The sequence below is a fragment of the Ciona intestinalis genome, chromosome 11, assembly GCF_000224145.3.
Source record: "Ciona intestinalis chromosome 11, KH, whole genome shotgun sequence".
NCBI lineage: Eukaryota > Metazoa > Chordata > Ascidiacea > Phlebobranchia > Cionidae > Ciona > Ciona intestinalis.
Window position 1 is genome coordinate 1,209,429 of NC_020176.2, and position 18,729 is coordinate 1,228,157.

The 18,729-nt window shown below is 35.4% G+C and overlaps 6 protein-coding genes across 9 annotated transcripts in view; 4 read left to right on the forward strand and 2 right to left on the reverse strand.

The window, feature by feature from the left end:
- The window catches only part of LOC101242602 (solute carrier family 13 member 5), a gene marked incomplete in the record, with an annotated part of 6,916 nt that extends 2,784 nt beyond the window's left edge, over positions 1-4,132 (reverse strand). Inside the window, 4 exon segments of the mRNA XM_018814098.2 lie at positions 2,365-2,459; positions 2,810-2,957; positions 3,204-3,469; positions 3,712-4,132. Of these exon segments, the coding sequence (XP_018669643.1) occupies positions 2,365-2,459; positions 2,810-2,957; positions 3,204-3,469; positions 3,712-3,819 (617 nt within the window).
- A 1,476-nt stretch (positions 4,133-5,608) lies between these two features.
- Positions 5,609-6,979, forward strand: LOC104266192 (leucine-rich repeat-containing protein 42-like). The gene has a single exon (XM_009861827.3). It carries the CDS (start codon positions 5,835-5,837, stop codon positions 6,885-6,887), a length of 1,053 nt encoding a protein of 350 aa, XP_009860129.1. The 5' UTR covers positions 5,609-5,834; the 3' UTR covers positions 6,888-6,979.
- A 67-nt stretch (positions 6,980-7,046) lies between these two features.
- LOC100180914 (testis-expressed protein 43-like) lies at positions 7,047-12,593 on the forward strand. Of its 4 annotated transcripts, XM_026836795.1 has the most exons (4): positions 7,047-7,127; positions 7,476-7,536; positions 11,866-11,986; positions 12,137-12,593. In XM_026836795.1, exons 2-4 carry the CDS (start codon positions 7,529-7,531, stop codon positions 12,347-12,349), a joined length of 342 nt encoding a protein of 113 aa, XP_026692596.1. In that variant the 5' UTR covers positions 7,047-7,127; positions 7,476-7,528; the 3' UTR covers positions 12,350-12,593. The 4 variants fall into 4 exon arrangements, with proteins under 4 accessions (XP_026692596.1, XP_018669645.1, XP_002129969.1 ...); XM_018814100.2 differs by lacking the exons at positions 7,047-7,127; positions 7,476-7,536 and adding an exon at positions 8,604-8,671; XM_002129933.4 differs by lacking the exons at positions 7,047-7,127; positions 7,476-7,536 and adding an exon at positions 11,040-11,232.
- Positions 7,391-10,897, reverse strand: LOC100183277. Its single transcript, XM_026836794.1, has 6 exons — positions 10,315-10,897; positions 9,486-9,567; positions 9,126-9,264; positions 8,516-8,666; positions 7,861-8,000; positions 7,391-7,520 (listed from the first exon to the last, which is right to left on the reverse strand). The coding sequence occupies exons 1-6, from the start codon at positions 10,377-10,379 to the stop codon at positions 7,468-7,470; spliced, it is 630 nt and encodes a 209-aa protein (XP_026692595.1). The 5' UTR covers positions 10,380-10,897; the 3' UTR covers positions 7,391-7,467.
- Positions 12,594-13,863: 1,270 nt separating the features above from the next.
- LOC100185638 (leucine-rich repeat-containing protein 70) lies at positions 13,864-17,339 on the forward strand. Its single transcript, XM_002129717.3, has 6 exons — positions 13,864-14,175; positions 14,636-14,768; positions 15,490-15,695; positions 15,831-16,226; positions 16,294-16,520; positions 16,588-17,339. Exons 1-4 carry the CDS (start codon positions 13,951-13,953, stop codon positions 16,209-16,211), a joined length of 945 nt encoding a protein of 314 aa, XP_002129753.1. The 5' UTR covers positions 13,864-13,950; the 3' UTR covers positions 16,212-16,226; positions 16,294-16,520; positions 16,588-17,339.
- Positions 17,340-17,782: 443 nt separating this feature from the next.
- Positions 17,783-18,729, forward strand: part of LOC100177038 (meiotic recombination protein DMC1/LIM15 homolog) — a gene marked incomplete in the record, with an annotated part of 1,465 nt that continues 518 nt past the window's right edge. Inside the window, 1 exon segment of the mRNA XM_018814181.2 lies at positions 17,783-18,729. Coding sequence (XP_018669726.1) covers positions 17,981-18,729 — 749 coding nt within the window.

Below are 18,729 nucleotides of genomic sequence, written 5' to 3' on the forward strand. Positions count from 1 at the left end.
ATTTTCCAATTTAAAAAGTATTTAATAACATTTCTATTTAAGCTGTAAACCAGAGTCGTAAAAACACCGAGTAGTCCAACTGCCGTCTTTGTGTGTTCAAAATAGAGCAAAAGCGGTGACTTTCGCAATGAATTTAAACGAACTTGTTGAGTTTTATTTGCGATTTCCTTTTGTGGGAAGGCGTAAAACAGCTTCTATTTACATTACCAAACATTTTTTTGAAAAAACATATAAATTTACCCCCATTAAATGACTAAAATGTCACAAATCAACCGCTTCTAATTCCATTTTTTGACTTTTTTTGATACAGAAAACAAATAACACTTGTTTTTTACACTTTTCAACCTTTAAATTTGTTTTTAGACTTAAGTTTTTCTCTAATTTACCGAAAAACATACATTTTCCCTATACCTACTGTGTTATTTTGGAACCAAATTGCCGTTCAGTTTGTCTTTTACGTAACAATGGGTTGGACTATTCGGTATTTCTATGGCTCTGCTGTAAACGAGTAGATTCCATTTTTTGAAATCATTTTAGGTACTTTATATTAAAAAGCATGGCTGGTAAATCTAAAACCTATGGTTTTCACACTATAGATCTTCGTATTTCATAGCAACAATTACCCTTTAAATTTCATATGTGTTACGTGCAAACATATAACAGGGTGGGGTAGGATAGGACGTGTGCTCATTTTTTTATATCGTCTTATTCGGTGGTAAACAAAGAATATTTACAAATCTGTATTATACCGTAGTATGGGGGCCCAACCTGGTCAAAATACAACACGAACAAATCGCATTTAATGTAATAAGTTGTATTATTTTCATATCACAAGTTACAACTTGAATTATTTTTACGCTACGACTTGAATTATTTTTACGTTACGACTTGAATTAATTTTACGCTACGACTTGAATTAATTTTACGCTACGACTTGAATTAATTTTTTATCCGTTAAAAGCACTCATGTCAAAACTCCATTGTCCCGTATCAATGACGTCATAGTCGCCGTTATTACGATGCATACAATTTTATCATATCTGGATGCTCTTCATTTGTCTAAAAATATTGCATTTTTTCGGGACCAATTAAGCCAGGGGCGGGCAACTTCTCCAGTCGGTGGGCCTGATATGGGAAAATAACATAATTGGCGGGCCGGATTCACGAATCGATACATTAATCGCAGATCGCGAAAAAAACAGGGTAGGAGCTCGCTGAGTAATATGCAAGAATAAAGCAGATGCGTCGTAAAATAAACACGTCTTGAACCTCAATGCCTCAGAAGTAACACTGCTGTATATTTACGATGTTTCCCCCAGCCAAACAGAATGTTTGTTACGTAATAGTAGGGATTCACACGTGGATTCATTGCATCATAATAGCGATTGTTTGACCTGGCAATTGATTACGACATAATAGCAATTTACACGTTGATTATTTAAGTCATAACATCGGTTGTCCCCTTGAATATTTAACCAGCAAGTGCTTGAAAATAGGTTGGATATTTGCCTTACTTTCACGTATGTGCATTAAAGTACAGATGATTTGCAAAAAATACTTCGTACACGCGTAAAGTAATGCCTCGATTTAAAAACTTACTGACAGCAAGGATAGCATCTCATAGGGAAAATAATTTATTCAAAACATGTCTTCAGTTTTATTACATTTGAAATAATTTATAGAAATTCCCATCCGTTGCAACACACTTCCAACTAAAAATGCGTTAATCGCCAGCCTCACTTCCAAGATCTCAAACTTTATCGCGTCCGACGATCATACAGTATTGCCGCCATGCGTTTCTGACGTCACACGGACGAAGTGCGTTCAGCTTGTATGCACAGGAAATAAAAACTTTTTGCTTTTCCCAATCAAGATTTATGCCAAATAACAAATATCTGCCGATTATAGCAACTTTAAAACCTAAATAAAAGGTCATTATACCTGGCGCAAATATAAACCGCTTTTCGGCAGAAAGTCGTAGGTAATAGAATATAGTAGGGTGGGAGAAGATGGGACACCTTTTTATCCTATTTTCTCGTCACATTTGGTAGCAAACAAAGAAAATTCAAATAATCATAGAACTGTATCCTCACGACTCCCATAAACCGTTGTTAATTGTTTAAAACACGATCTAAATATTTGGTTATTACGTTCTAAAGGTGTCCCATCTTTCCTCCACCCTACTATATTTATTTTTAATAAGGGTACCCTGGATTGTCACAAGTGAGGCGCCTATTGGCCGCGGGCCACATTATCATGTAAGACCGAAAACTGTCTGCGGGCCGCTCAAAATCGCGTCGCGGGCCGTCTTACACCACAGTACTATATAAACATGTATTACATTAACATCGAACCTCAATATCCTCGTCAGCTTTAAGCGCTGGGTTGTCTTGCCCATAAAGATGTTTTACACCAACAGCAATATTTGTGAACTCTTCTTCCTCTGTTCGTCTTGAATCCTATAAGGGGTATTAATCAAATGTATTATGAATTAAAAAAATGTTGTATTAAGTTGCCAAGCATTACAGTTGAATCGAAAATTAAAAAGACAGCAGTCCTGCTTGCTTAATAATGAGTAAAGAAAAATGTTTTTTAATTTTTGATCTTATTTCTGAATATAGATATATAGGACCTATTGTCCATTATAACCTCGAAACTTTGAACGCACGAGAATAACCAATTGCAATCACCGGCAGTGCGAATCCACTTATTTTACGGTGTGTGAACACGCATATATGACCAAGGTTCAGGTCATTTTTGTTGTACAGTTTTTACTGCGCACGGATGCATGAAAAACAACAACACTGACTTGTTTTTCTTGGCGAGCTGTTTTAAGTTCGTTTTCCTTGAGTTGTATGAACACAGCTTCTATAATTGGAAGCATCATTGCAGTAGTTGCTGTATTACTGATCCACATCGATAAGAAAAACGTGGTCACCATAAATCCAGCCATTAACCTTATACGTATAAAATAAAACTGCTTAAACTGTTCCAATTCAGGGTCAAGTGCTTTGAAATACGTTTCCGACAAAAATACAACGAATGGAATTCTATATGAGAGATACATTTCGCCTAAAATAATGACATTATAGTCTCGACAAAACATGCGATAAAAAGCAAGTTTCTTGAGCACTATATCAGGCCTAGTTTCGTGGAATTTATCACAGCAGTTAATTGTACTTATAAACGAACATAGCTATTACCTTCTCGGCTTTGTGCCAAACAACATGAGAACACGGATTGCAATCCTTCTGTGTAATCCTGAATTCTCGATCCCAACTGCGATCATTAAACCTCCGATGAACAACCAGTTTGTGTCTGTGAAGTAAGCTTTGCTAACTTCCTTTGACGTCATTATTCCAGTCAATGGGAAGAGTATGAGAGGTATTAGTGACGTCACTGCCAGCGGGATTGCTTCGGTTATCCAGTATATTGCCATAATAAGAATTATGTAACCGCATGACGACTCCTAGGGTGATTAAAACTGTGTAAGTTATGGGTAGATGAGGTAAGATGGTACATTTTCTCATTACCCCCTTTCTAGTCCCATTTGATAGCAAACAAAGAATATTTATACAGACTTATATAACCTTATTCTTGGTAATTGTTTAAAATACGATCACGAAATCTAAAATTTTGGTGCGAATGGTATCTCATCCACCCCGTAGTATTATATCACAGGTATATTTATGGTTAATAAATATAACTTACCGTTCCTGGCAAGGCCAGCGGGAGAGGCAAAAGTAGCAGTGGGGTAAGTATCACAACCAGCGCTGACCTAAACTCCCACACTTGCTTGATCCAAAAAGGAACAGCCATATTTACGCTTCAGCACTACAGCAAATTTTAGAACGTTTTACCAGAGTTTTGCTTCGTCTGTTGTTGTAACGCATAAAATTGTTGATTTTAGAACCCTGGAATGCTCTTGGGTACGCTTGACTGAACAAACTGAAGTGGGCTCCAATGCCTGTTTTTAAGGAATTTAAACGTACAAAGTTAACGCTTCAGCAGACCAAACGATGGTGTAGCTTCGCGCACGCGGTTGCTACACGACTAAACCGTTTAGCAAAGTAACGTAAAATCTCTCGGATCATTTGTCTTTTGTGTACACATTGCGTACATTTTTGGGGGAGCTTATTATGCTTGAAGCGAGTAGTAACCAGTTTATATACATGTTTCTAGATAAAGAACAATAACAACTAAATTAAAATTATTAACTCTTGCTTCAGGCCATGCACACTTAGTAAAGTAATCATATCTTTAACAAATAAGCAAAATATAATGTATTTTGGTTACAGTTATGTGGGATATATTTTACCGACTGCTCATTGTAGCTATATAACCTCTTTTGGTTTGTATTTTTTGTGAAAACGTATTTTTCTCACAGGCATTTGTGTATACAAAGACGCGATTACTCTTGAGTCTTCCATATATAGTAAAAAAACTAAAATTTCATTTAATAGATTGGGGAGTTATGGGACACCATTTCGTTCTATTTTCTTGTCCTACTTGGTGGCAAACGAAGAACACTCAAAAAATTATAAACCGTATCCGCACGACCACCATAGACTGTTGTTATTGTTTAAACCTCGATCAGAATATTTAAAAATTATGTGCTAAAGGTGTCCTATCCATAGGCTATGGTCCTATCTTATTCTCACACGAGCAATCTAATGCTCCTCGTGTGGCCCAGAGCCATAGAAATACCGAGTAGTCCAACCCATTGTTACGTAAAACACAAATTGAACGGCAATTTGGGTCCACAATAACACAGTAGGCATAGGGAAAATGTATGTTTTTCGGTAAATTACCGAAAAACTTGGGCCTAAAAACAAATTTAAAGGTTGAAAAATGTGAAAAACATGTGTTATTTGTTTTCTGTGTCAAAAAAAGTCAAAAGTTAGAATTAGAAGCGGTTGGTTTGCGACATTTTAGTCATTTAATGCGGCTAAATTTATACATTTTTTCTAAAAAATGTTTGGTAAGGTAAATAGAAGCTGTTTTTCACCTTCCCACAATAGGAAAACACAAACAAAACTTAACAAGTTCGTTTAAACCCATTGTCAAAGTCACCAATTTTGCTCTGTTTTGGACACACATAGACGGCAGTTGGACTACTCGGTGTTTATACGACTCTGGTGTGGCCAACAGAGCCATAGAAATACCGAGTAGTCCAACCCATTGTTACGTAAAACACAAATTGAACGGCAATTTGGGTCCAAAATAACACAGTAGGTATAGGGAAAATGTATGTTTTTCGGTAAATTACAGAAAAACTTGGGCCTAAAAACAAATTTAAAGGTTGAAAAATGTAAAAAACATGTGTTATTTGTTTTCTGTGTCAAAAAAAGTCAAAAATTAGAATTAGAAGCGGTTGATTTGCGACATTTTAGTCATTTAATGCGGCTAAATTTATACATTTTTTCTAAAAAATGTTTGGTAAGGTAAATAGAAGCTCTTTTACACCTTCCCACAATAGGAAAACACAAACAAAACTTAACAAGTTCGTTTAAACCCATTGTCAAAGTCACCACTTTTGCTCTATTTTGGACACACATAGACGGCAGTTGGACTACTCGGTGTTTATACGACTCTGGTGGCCAAGCTCTAATCGACAAAAAATGTAAGACTACTAACGTGCCCAACTTAATGAAATGACTGGCGGGTTTTTTAAAGTCTATTCGTGGGTGAATAATTGACTTCAATTAAACTATGGTTGGAGCTTATTGAATTGTGGGAAAAGCAAGTGCAGAGAAGTTGACTATGCTATGGTATAACGTATAAGTAGCTAGGTACTGTGTAGAATCACTGGTGGTCCGGATATAAATTGCACCATGGCAGTTTATACTCTAAAGGAGTTATGCCTTGCGTATGTTGTTAACAACATACACAACGTTGATTCACTCCATGGATTACCTGCGCTCATTGGTAAAGAAATATTTGATGGTTGCATGGAAGCAGGTTACTTCAATACTGATGAATATGGTAATTGGAGAAAAGTTCTAGATGTATTTGTAGATGCTTACGCTGAAGAAGTTCTTCAAAGATTAAATCTACAAAGTAAATGGATGTTCTTGGCTTCGTGTTTAGACTGTATAGTTCCATATACTTATATTCAATACATTGACTTGTCACATTGCAGAATTGGAAACAGCCATGAAATTTTATGTCATTTGGGAACACTACAGTTGATTAAAGTTATCGCTTTACATTATAACAATATTTCAATTCAGGGAATTAAAATTTTTACATCTAAACACAGAAGAGCTAAATGGGGACTTGAATGTTTAGAAGTTTTGCGTTTGGATGGAAATCCCAATATAACACAAGAATGTCTTCCGTTTCTAACTACTTTACCTGCTTTAAAAATTATATGTTTTGATGCAAAAGTGCTGGAGAAACAGCCCGCACTTACAGGACATTTAAAAATCTGTTCTCATTCCTCTGACTTTCATTCTGATGTATTTAGTGAAAGCAAAGGCAGGGGTCATGGATGGGCTGCACCATTACTAAATATGTACATACAAGATATGGACGAAAAATTGTCAAAACCACCAATGTTTACATTTTCCAAGAAAGCGCCCAACACTGGTAGGATTCCTGAAAACAATTTTAGCGAAAAGAGTGAGATAAACGATTCTCAAAATAATTCCGGTACAATTATTATTTGTGATTGTACTGCAAAAGAATTGTCAACACCTTTTTCACACAAACAATCTAAGAGCTTGAAAACCTTACAAAGTAATAGTGATAACAAATTGCATGAAGGAAATGCAAAGTTGAAGAGAAAATACATCAATGATGTTCCAGCAGACACTGCAGAAACTAGCTCAAAAAATCTTAAGATTTTGAAGTTAGATCCTAGTGTGTTAAATTTGTATTTATAAATTCTTGCCATTTTTGTTCACATTTTTACAGAATCCATTATGTTTTCATTTTTCTACAGGGTATACATACTGATTTTTTATTATTTTAAACAGACATTAATGCCCTGGCAAATAGACATTGGTGTAAATTTGTGTTGACAAATTAATATATGCTTGCAGAAAGAAGTAAACAGTCTTGAAATCTGCATAAGGCAAATTAAAGATTGATTTTCATTAGTGAAGTCATATGATGTGTAAAGTGTAAGTATTATAACATTTACCTTTAGTAGAAATAGCTAGATTCATAAAGAGTAGTTCAAAGCTGTTTTTTAGCTTAAACTGAGTTTTCTTTGTAAAGCATTATGATATCAGTATCACCTGCTCAAAAGCATTGGGCTTACATTTTGGAAATAAGATAGTAGGTTTCCCTTACTTAACTATCAAAACTGTAAAACCACTGACCGCTGTATTAAAGCTAGTTTCTTAACTAAAGATACAATGTGGTAAAATAAATTCCAAAACAGTATTGACAGATTTTTATATTGGTATTTGTATACTGTACTTCATAAATTGCAAACAACAATTAAATGAAAAGAATCTTCTATTCAGGACTTGATGCGCTACCCCCACTCCACATTCGCCATCGATTGGTAACTGCAATAATGGTAAGGTATGAAAAGTGGTATTTATATAGAAATAGTGTTTGTTAAGACATTAAAACAGTGTATGTCCATAGGGCATGCGTTTAGCAGTAAGGGTACCAGTCACCTCAAGTTTTAAAACAAGTTTAAAAATGACATATGTTTATCACATGTTACATCTAAAAGGCTTTTACTCTGCTGTTAGTTGATTCTACAAACAACCATAGTCAAAGTATATTGCATTAGCCACATTAATAATTAGGTTCTCTATGTTTGATAAACCATATTTTAGCAATAAAAATGGTCTATAAGCACTGTCTTATGATATTGTAAAAAGAAAACAATTTTTTTACCCCACTCTTTCCCTGCATTGCGTGGGCGTTCCGCATACCAATATACACTCTGTGGCAGGTTGCTTACATATTGTTGGGGTAAGGTGGGATCTTGTGTTCCAGAGTTAAACAGTTTGAAATTGCTTTGTTTCAATGCATATCTAAACAGTATAGGTGTAGGTGATGACAATTTTAACTTCTATATGGCTTCATTTACAAAATGCAACTAACTTAACACCTTTAAATTTAAGATTTTTTTGTTGGTAGCTATTGCCTATTAAAGAATAGTGCCAATAATACATACAGTTTATCATTTAGTCTTATGACTCTTATTTATCGACTTTTGTTTTTGTATATTCCACAGTTTATGAGGAACATATTGAAACGTATCACTATCACTATGTTATACATGATGTATTGTTTTACTTTGTATGGTGGGATACCTCCGGAATTTAAAAAAGACATGAAACTTTGTAAGTTGATAGGTTGTTTCTATTTATATGCATACCAGTTTAAACAACTCATCAATAAATGGGTTCCAGCAAATTTAAAACTGAAACACAGCGCTGAGCCTTGAACTGAATATACTACATTTAGAAATATGTATCATTTTAACTACTGTACTATGGGATGAAAGTAAAAAGTCAAAAAGTCATTAAAAGTAAGTCATTTTCACCTTGAAAACTTGTTGCTTAAAACATCTTCATACATGGACAGAGGGTGTTTGTATTCTTTCTTTAATAAACCAAGTGGTTTAGGAATCCTTAGTTGTGGATGATAGAGAGGGTTGGTTAAAGATGCTTCTTCTTCGTCTTCAGCTTCAGGATCTGTGGTAGGTGCTAGCTAATATTGCTCACTTTCATTATTAATATGACACAGGGGTGTAGTCAGAGGCTCTGGGCCACTTTTTTTTGTAAAAATAAAGCATGAAATGTTTATGCTTCGTTATGTCAATCATTTGGTTTCCACACGTTGTGTAAAACTATCGATCGGTTAACATGCATGAAACTGTTCAAATGTTTAACCGATTTCAAATATGGTCAAAATTAATACTAGTGATGTTACTATCTACTAAAAATATAAAATTGACCCGAACTTGAAAATGGTTGGGCTTGATTTGAAAATTACAATATATATTATGTTGAAACTTGTCGTTCTATTACCATGTCCCCTATTTCCTTCTTATTAACAAAGGTTGGTCTTTATTCTGTTGCTTGGCAGAAATACATAATATTTACCGTTAAGCAAAGAAACGGTATATTTGTTGTGTACATAACATAGCTTACTGTCACATTCTACTAGCGGTTGATGTTTAACAGAAGTATATGGCGTCCAAGATGCTTCTCGGTTGACACTGTTGTAGTGAGATCTTCTGTTAATGAATTGTCCAGGTATGTAGGTCAGGTCAGAAATGTAGCTCCGATTCTAAACAAGAATATTACAGTGGTGTAACTTATCGAGATTTAGTAATACAAAGATGTGAGGTAAGATTGGATACCTTTAGCATATAATGTTCTGTATTTTTAGAGTGCTTCGACTATTTTTTTGAAAGTGCTTTGTTTACTACCAAATGGCACGAAAAAAATAAGTTCAAAGGTGCACCATTTTACCCCCATCGTACCCTACTTTGAATACGGTTTACTTACAATGTTGGGAAAGTAGACATTTGGTCGTTCGTTGTTGACATTCCACGTCACCAGTCTTGGAGTTATTGGAACTAATGGCCGACTAAGTGTAAAAGTAAAACCAGTTAGTTTAAACTACCAGACTTTGTATGAACAAAAACGGTATAAGTAGTTACCACAAATTCAATAAACTACTAAGACGTTGCGTTTCGGTAGTATTTTGTGTCTTTTATAAAGTAAAATTATGCTGCCGATTTCGTAATGCAACTTGCGCATTATATTTTAATTGTACCGCAAAATGTATTAAATATTCGAATCATTTCATATGAAACTGATTTTTTTCGGTGCCTGTTATATCTGTCTATTCCTAACACCACTCGCGACCTGCTACTCCAATAAGATACTGGATTACTTCCGACTTTAGTATAAAGTACTGTGGGGGAAGGTGGGACACCTTTAGCACACATTGTCGAAATATTCTGATCGTGGTTTAAACAATTAACAATGGTTTATGAGAGTCGTAAGGATACGGTTTTATAATTTGAATCTTGTTTGTTAACTACCAAATGAGACGAGGAAATTGAGTAAAAGAGTGTCCCAACCTACTCCATCCTACTATATAGCAGTTTGGGGTAAGATGGCCCGTGTTTTCTTCTTATTCTTTGAATGGGGGCGGGAAGCAAGATTACGGTGCTTTTTGCCAAACTATACCCCAATACCACAACCACCAAAAATCTATTTCGTAAAATAAACTAATGCTTGAAAAAGAACGCAACACAAAACACATGTTCACCGAACTTGAATTATCGCGTATATTTACGATAACGTTTGCCCATGCATTTCAACATACCCGATTCGTTGAATGTTTTCCATGTCCACCCTCTTCAACGCTACAATGTCCGACATAGAATTCATTATCGTCCGTGTTCAGCAACAGTATATGCTAAAAATAACCAATCTCTTAGCCTTATATGTATACTTAACTCTGCAAAATGATATTCACGGTGGTACGTTATATATTTTATCCTTTTTGTCTATATCTATTTTTACGCAAACGACTTACGTAAACATTATTGCAGGCCAGTACCAAGCATTAAGTCCTGTTGTGTAAATAATAGATTAACCTCTAAAATCATTCACCCAGCAACATATTTTGCAAAATGTGTCCGCTTGGGTTACACTCCAAACATACACAAAAGGCTGCACGAAGATACCGTAACTGCTGACAGTTTTTGTCACGCAACATGTCATCCGTTAAATCCTTTTGTGCTTGTAAATAAACAATACTTCGTTGCCCCATACAATGTACTTCTTCTGTGAGTAGCTATTGTTGCTTCGCCCATGTCAATGTCAGACACGTGCCGAGCAATTGTATTAATCACGTGATTAGCAGAACAATACCGAAAGGGCGAGACTCAAGACACGGTTCTTTTATTTTCTAAAGATTAAATTCCACTTTAAAACTGGGCTATTCTTGTTGCCTGCCCTGTATAGTTAGCGGCAGTACACGGCAGTTGTATAGCAAATGTTTAGCCTATTGACCCACGTTATTTGCAGAGAGAAAGTAAAATAGCTGCAGGTAAACCGAAAGGTTAAGTTTATGTTTATATTTCTTGCGATAGTTTGTATATGATTCTACTGATCCATTAATTAAAGGTGCTCTAGGACTACTGATAGGTTAAATCTGGTTATATAACCTACTGAAGGCTGTAAAGTTACTTCGGAAAGAAAACATGTCGAAAGTAGAAAGAGGTGCTCAAACCACCATGTAAGTCAGTATATAGGTAATACCTATTAGGTATTACGTGGTACTTGACCGTATTAATGCTTGTTTTCTTTTCAACTTTATAGTTGTATTAATATAAACATATAATCTTAAGTCTTTCACCTAATACACAAAACAGCAGTAGCCTACTTACCGTAAATCCGCTAACAGGTATTTGCCCGAAAATATATCCTTTTCCAACATTGCAAAGTTCATTTATTAATATTTTATAACGTTGTTAATTAGCAACGTGGACATCAATGGTTGAATTGATAAAGGTGCTTATTACGAATTAAATGACACTGATTGTTGCAAAGTACAACACAATAAATGTAAAAAAATCTTTAAAATATAACACATATTGGGTTTTGTACTGTATTGTTCGTATATTGTATTTGCGAAGATGTCTTCTGAAAGTGACAAATGTTTTAAGCAAAGGTAAAAATTATAGTTCAGAAATATATGATGTATATTTGAAAATTTCTAGATTTTTTGAAACACCAAACGATACTGGTCCTTAACACCCACTGACCCTACTATAGATATGCAATACTTAAATATTGGAAATGTATGTTTAACTCGTAACAATATTCACTTTAAATTTTATTTTTAATAACGTTTCAAATCTTTCCCCAGTGCACAGAGCAAATTACTCGTACAACACGTCCCTAACTTTTCAAGACTTCACCCAGTTATACCCAAAAGATATGTTCCTGAATGGAAAACAGACATGAAGAATAGAAACAAGTTGATACAGGTCATTTTAGTGTTGTTGCTTGTGTCTTTAAAGGACAAAAAAGTGGTAATATTTCACAGTAAACTAGGTATTTGAAAGAACAGTCATATTTAGCAAAAATACACGACATTAAGGCAAACTAAATGTCTTATAAACAACTATACTTTTCAGAATGCAAAGCTAGCAGAAATTTATCCTGGTCCCCATGACGAAAGTCTCTTTTTGGAAAAGCGGGAACGACTTACACTTGGAGAGAAACGGGACTTCGTGGAGAGTAAAACCATCTCTGCTGACCGGAAGACTCTTTTAAGTCCACCATTTCCCTCTCACATGTCTCGCTATCAGAGTGAATTGATGTATAGAAGAAATCCCTGGGAGGAATAAAAAACAGGCATAAGCATTCAACGAATTTAGTTTATACCGGTAGTTTTTATATATTTTTATTTGTTGAAACGCTCTTTTGCAGAGTAAAATATAACGCTCTTAAGATAACGTGTGCATGTGTTATATGTTGCTTTCTAAACTTAAATTTAACACGACCTACACTAGAGATAGTAAGCTGTGTATTTTAAGATTCTTATGTCTTCGTTATCAAGGTTATAGACAAATAAAACGGACACAAATTTTATTCTTGTTAATTTAATACTCAAAATATCCATTACAAAAATAAACAACCAGGATTGCTGCTTTTATTATTATCAGCTATTCTGTGCAGCATGTTTATTATTGGAGGTGACAATTAATTATAAAGTACTGTGGGGGAAGATGGGCCACCTTTAGCACATAACATACAAACATCCTGATCGTATTATAAACTAGTTTTGTGGATACGGACACGTTTTTTTTATTTTTTTAATGTTCTTTGTTGACTACCAAATGAAATGGGACAAGTAAAAGGAATGAAACGGTGTCCCATCTTTCCCCACGCTACTATACAAAAGTTCGAGAATTTTAACATTGAACTAATTTAAGATTATTTTAAACATTAACAATTAATTAGTACATGATAACCGTTACAAGACTGAAACAAATGTGTACACAACAAAAATAAGTGTTTGCATTTAAAAACATTTGAAATCGAGAATATGTATTGGCGTAATCTATATTCTTTGTTGGCTAACAATTAGTTAATGACATATTAAAATACTTGTTGAAAACATTTAAGGTGCGATAAAGTACAATCACTAAAATATAAAGTTTGCGTTGAGTTACTATCTACTCTAATTATCATTTAAATTTATTCATAATAGACCTTATACAGCGTTTGGTTTTTAGCAGGTTTAAATTTGTTCCCCTTTTAAGCCATGTAACTCTTTGGGTTTAATACAGGTTGACTTTAACATCAACTTTACTTCCTGGGTTTCGTTAAATGTTTCTATGTATATGGGATATATAGTGTGAGTTAATCCCTACATATTCTATTTACGTCACGAATTTCCGGTCGCGTCACGTGAATGAACAATACCAAATCAGGACATCGGCTATATTAGTCACTCAACATTTTAATTCCATCATCTGGTTAAGGTGAATCAGGGTTGCAGGTTTGGAGCAATTTTGTGAACGCACATAAGGTACATGATTAACAAAATACGTGTCATACCGTAATGATGATTGTGGAGTGTTGTATTTAAAGACATCACACAGAAAGGGTCGCATTTGTTCGTCATACGAAATTGCGTAGTGATGATAGTTATCATGTTTGTGGTGTAGGGCCTCGGTCAAACGGCTAAGCGGTTGTTACACTGTTACGAGGGTAGACATTATTGTTTTAGTGATATGTACATGTGTATATTCTAAATAATACCGGAATTCTATAATTGTCGTTTATATATGCGCCTATTATAGTCATTTATCTGATGATGAACGTATTATTATGCAGAAGTTATGTGAACATCGGTAAACTTTGTAATCTGACTCAGTTTTGTATTATACACAGAGCATAAACGCTAGAGTAAAACATATTTGGTTGGGCATATACGAATACGATGAGGTTTGTAGGACTTGTATGTTTTTTGCTAATACTTTTGGCAACAATAAGTAAAGCAAGACAGGTTTGCCCGGATCCGAATGCACATTGCGATTGCAGTAATCTCATGGCTGGTGAAATTACATGCACTTCGTTGACTCAGTTGCCAAGTGGGCTGTACAACAATATAACATCGTTGAGTTTGGACAGAAATTTTATTGGTCCAGTACTTATTAAACCTCATGTAAGTATATGTTGATTATAAACGCGTAAAGTAGCGATTGAATGTATAAATCGCCTTTTCGCATAACTGCATGTGTTTTTCGCAAAATAAATAGGGTTTGTTATTTGCCACCTTTTTTGGCATTTAGCATCTATTATTGGTTAATTTATATAATAATAAAGTATTGAAGTTTACATTTACCTATAATACGTTGGTCTTTCCCTGTCATATTGTACGCGATAAAAGACAAAGTACGGATATTACGCATAAATAGGTTGGCACAGAATAAACAAAACATACCATACACCGTTATTCTAATCATGCATTCAAACTGTATTCCATGTTATAGACCGTTATTATTGTTTAAAACATAATTGAGATATTTGAATATTATGTGCTAAAGGTTTTCCGCTAAATTTAAGCTGCATTTACGCAAGTGGTTTTAGGATCCTCGTCCTTAATAACATATTTGCTTACGCAGGTTAACCGATTATCCAATCTCTCACTTACGGAGCTAATTTTGAGCAAAAACAAAATCGAAGCTGTCGAGGAGGGATGTTTTGACCCTTTGAATTTACTTGAAACTTTAGATTTGAGCGAAAACCCAATACAAGGTAAGAGCTGTTTGATGTAGTATAAGTAATGGGCCAACTCTTGTCCGAATCCCGTTGCCGCAAGACCCTAACCCATATATACAATACAGGGGCAATTTTGTAGGATGCGAAATTATTGTTTTGATAGTTTTGTTTGAAATAAGACAGCTAAGTGTAGTGTACATAAAAATAGCACACAAAAACAAATTACAACTTATTAAGAGTAAATCGAAGAAACACTATTAACTAAACAAAACACGCTGAGTTTAATGAACTTAGAATGATATTTATCCACAAATTAAAAAAAAGATTTGCGTCACTGTACCGTGTGATGACTCCATAGAAAATACTTTTTACTTACAAGTTACACTCTGAAGCCCTATATACTAGTGTAGGGTCACAGACCCTTGTCCGATGTGGTAGTAAACATAGTATATTTATAGAATTGTGCAATCGTATTATCACGACAAAAAAGAGCGTACTGCATCCCATCTTACCCCACAGTACTATAGTACGGTGGGGGAGCGGGGGGGTGGGACACTTTTAGCAGGTAATATCCAGATAACCTGATCATGTTTTAAACATTTAAAAATGGTCCAAGGGAGTCGTCAGGAAACGGATTTAAATTCTTTGAATGCTCTTTGTTTACTGCCAAATGGGACGAAAAAATGGAATGAAAAGGTGTCCCATCTTCCCCCAGCACCCTACTACATATAACTAAATTGCGAAAATAATTTTTTAGCTTTGTCGGATAACTCATTCCGAGGATTGAAAAGTCTGAAATATTTGTTCATGAGTAGCACAAAGTTGATTACGCTGCCCAGTCGGGTCTTCGAGACTGTACCAGTGCTGTTAGAGGTTGATTTAGAAGATGGACAACTTACTACTGTTGGTATTGAATTCACAACATTGGGTCGTATTGCAACCATCCTGTTGGCTAGAAATAAGGTTGGTTAGGGACGTTTAGTATTATCTGTTTTCACTGTATAGTGTAGACTTAGTTTTGTACATTTTGTCACCATTTCTAAAAGTTTAATTGTGAGCAAATACCATAACACTTTTCTACGTATGACATATGTATAGATCAACCACATTGATCGAAGTGCTTTCTCTGGTTTAAGCAGTCTTACGCATCTTTCACTATTCGGAAACAAACTTCATTATCCACAATCAAGTTGGGTGCGAGATATAAACAGAAACAATGGGACCGTAGAGTTGGACAGACGAGCTACAGGTTTTGCTGCATACCCGAACCCATGGTTGTGCTGTTCTCAAGCATCACTGTATTACCACTATCTCTTAAGCTTGTCTAGAAGTTTACGAAGTTATGACCAACTGAATATTGCATGTTCTTGGCCAATTCAGTTTTCCGGAAGGTTGATTTCCAGTCTTAACGAGATTGAACTGAATTTGGTTCCTGTGCCAATTACTCAGCCACAACAACAACCCCACCGTTTACAGTGAGCACCACCACCACAAGTAAGTTCACAAAACTTATTCACGTTGTTTCAAAAATAGACTAAACTTGTCCTAATTCAAATTCCAGGTACACGGAGCAACACTACGTTGGCAGTATCCATAATTCGAGCGTCAAATTTCATGGGTCGCCTAAACAATACGGGTGTGGTGTTCATATTGTTGCTGGTGTGCCTCCTAACCGCTATCGCTGTATCAGCAATGTGTTATTGGAGGTACAAAGATGGAAAAACTGCTTCTTGTGGCGGAATACTGTCAAAAATATCTGTAAACTACAACTCAACCGACAGTGTAAAAGTAAGATAACTTGTAATGTTTAAATAAACCATAGTGTTGCTTATTAAACATGATTATTTTAATGCAGAGCGATACGGAGATTACAAGTCGGCCGTACAAGCAAAATCCACCATTGTACGGAGCAACATCCGTGAATGCTGAACGACAATCAAGCGGGACAGAAGAAAATGAAATGAATGAGATGACCAGCACAAAAGATAGAAAATTCTACGAAACAGGACATGGCTATTCTTCGGTTGTATCTCCTGCATACCCACATTTGGCGGAGAATGATCAGAGCGAAGATGAAATTTGGAATGCAGAGAAACGGAAACCAATTTAAGGGCAAACCATCGCATCTTTACTGTAAACATTTCGATTACATTGTTTATTGTACCATATTATTACTTTTTATTGAAACTTAGTTGAACAATGCAGGTAGTTTTTAAATTATTGTTCTGTAAATCTACATGTTGTCCATATTGAATAAAGCAATCTGGCCGAGGATATTTAGGCTACGTATGTGCCCAACTCATTCTTTTTAACTCGCCATTATAGTATATAAGTACTTTTTTATTTCTCCTTGTAGACTGTTATTATTAATAAATACTGCAGTGTCTCCAGAAAACGTACCCGTTTCAATAGTAGACCACTAACCTAGTCCTAAGGCACTTCTTTTAGTCATGCATTTTTAGTTGCGAATGATCCAATGACGTCACAAATCGTACACAAAACGATTTATTAAAACAAGATGGCGGCCAATCCTAAAGTTGGCATTTTATTAAAAGCTTACAAAACTGTTTGCGTTCTCGTAATAAATAGAATGATTTCTCGTCAAAACTTTTTTATCCTGACTGGTTTTCCGGGCACCTTCAGGTTACCACTAGGCACCGAAAAGAAATGCCGGGCTTTTTGTAAGCTCGGTACCAGCATGTCTATAGGCCTATAGGGTACGTTAACGCTTAACGGTTACATTTTTAAATGAACATAACGATATTGGCGATAACATGTCGAGCATTGCCGTATTTAACTGTCTTGTATTTTATTTGTGACGTATTGGAAAATATAAAAGTAGAACTAAATACGACACTGGTGAAGAATTCTCAGGTCATTACAGTTTAAGTTGGTAGTTAGGGTACAGGGGTGATAGTGTTGTAGAAGTTAGAAGTTAGTGCCTAGTGGTTACGGTTGGCGGTAAACAGATAACGTAATATGAGGATTTTTCGTTTTGCTGTTAATATCTTTCTCTTCTTTGTTTCAATAATATGCTAAACTTCTTTATGATTTTCCAATAAATAACTAAAATTATATGTACACATATAACTACAATATAATATATTAAAAGCGAGGTCTATGGAAACAGTAAACAGAACATCTGTGTAACTGTGTTATAGGAATTGTCCTTTCCCCCGCACGAGAGTTAATAAAGTTACATTTACATTCATATCTGTTTTTCAGAACATTAAGTATATTTAGTAACAATGCAGGACCAAGTAGTTGCAGGTAGCTCTTTGATTGATGCAGATGATGATGAAGAATCATTTTTCCAAGACATCAATTGTCTTCAAGATCATGGGATCAATGCATCCGATTTAAAGAAGCTCAAGTTGGCAGGAATATGTACAGTAAAGGGTGTTCATATGACCACAAGGAAACATTTGTCACATATTAAAGGTATTTCGGAAGCAAAAGTCGATAAGATCAAAGAGGCCGCTTCAAAAATGGTGACTCCAGGCTTTGTTACTGCACTGAACTTCAGTTCCAAGCGCAAGCAAGTGTTTAAGGTTTCAACTGGCAGTGAGGACTTGGATAAACTTTTAGGGGGTGGTATTGAAAGTATGGCAATAACTGAAGTGTTTGGGGAGTTTCGAACTGGTAAGACTCAGCTCTCTCACACGTTGTCTGTGACAACTCAAATCCCAGGGGCTAAGGGTTACATGGGTGGAAAAGTGGTGTACATTGATACGGAAAACACATTTCGACCTGATCGCTTACGACCAATTGCTGACCGTTTTAATCTAGATCAGAATGCAGTTCTAGATAATGTAATGTATGCGAGGGCTTATACAAGTGAGCATCAGATGGAACTTTTGGATCATGTTGCTGCTAAATTTCATGAAGAAGCTGGTATATTTAAACTTCTAATTGTTGATTCCGTGATGGCCTTGTTTCGTGTGGATTTTAGTGGAAGGGGTGAATTGGCAGATAGGCAGCAAAAGCTAGCACAGAT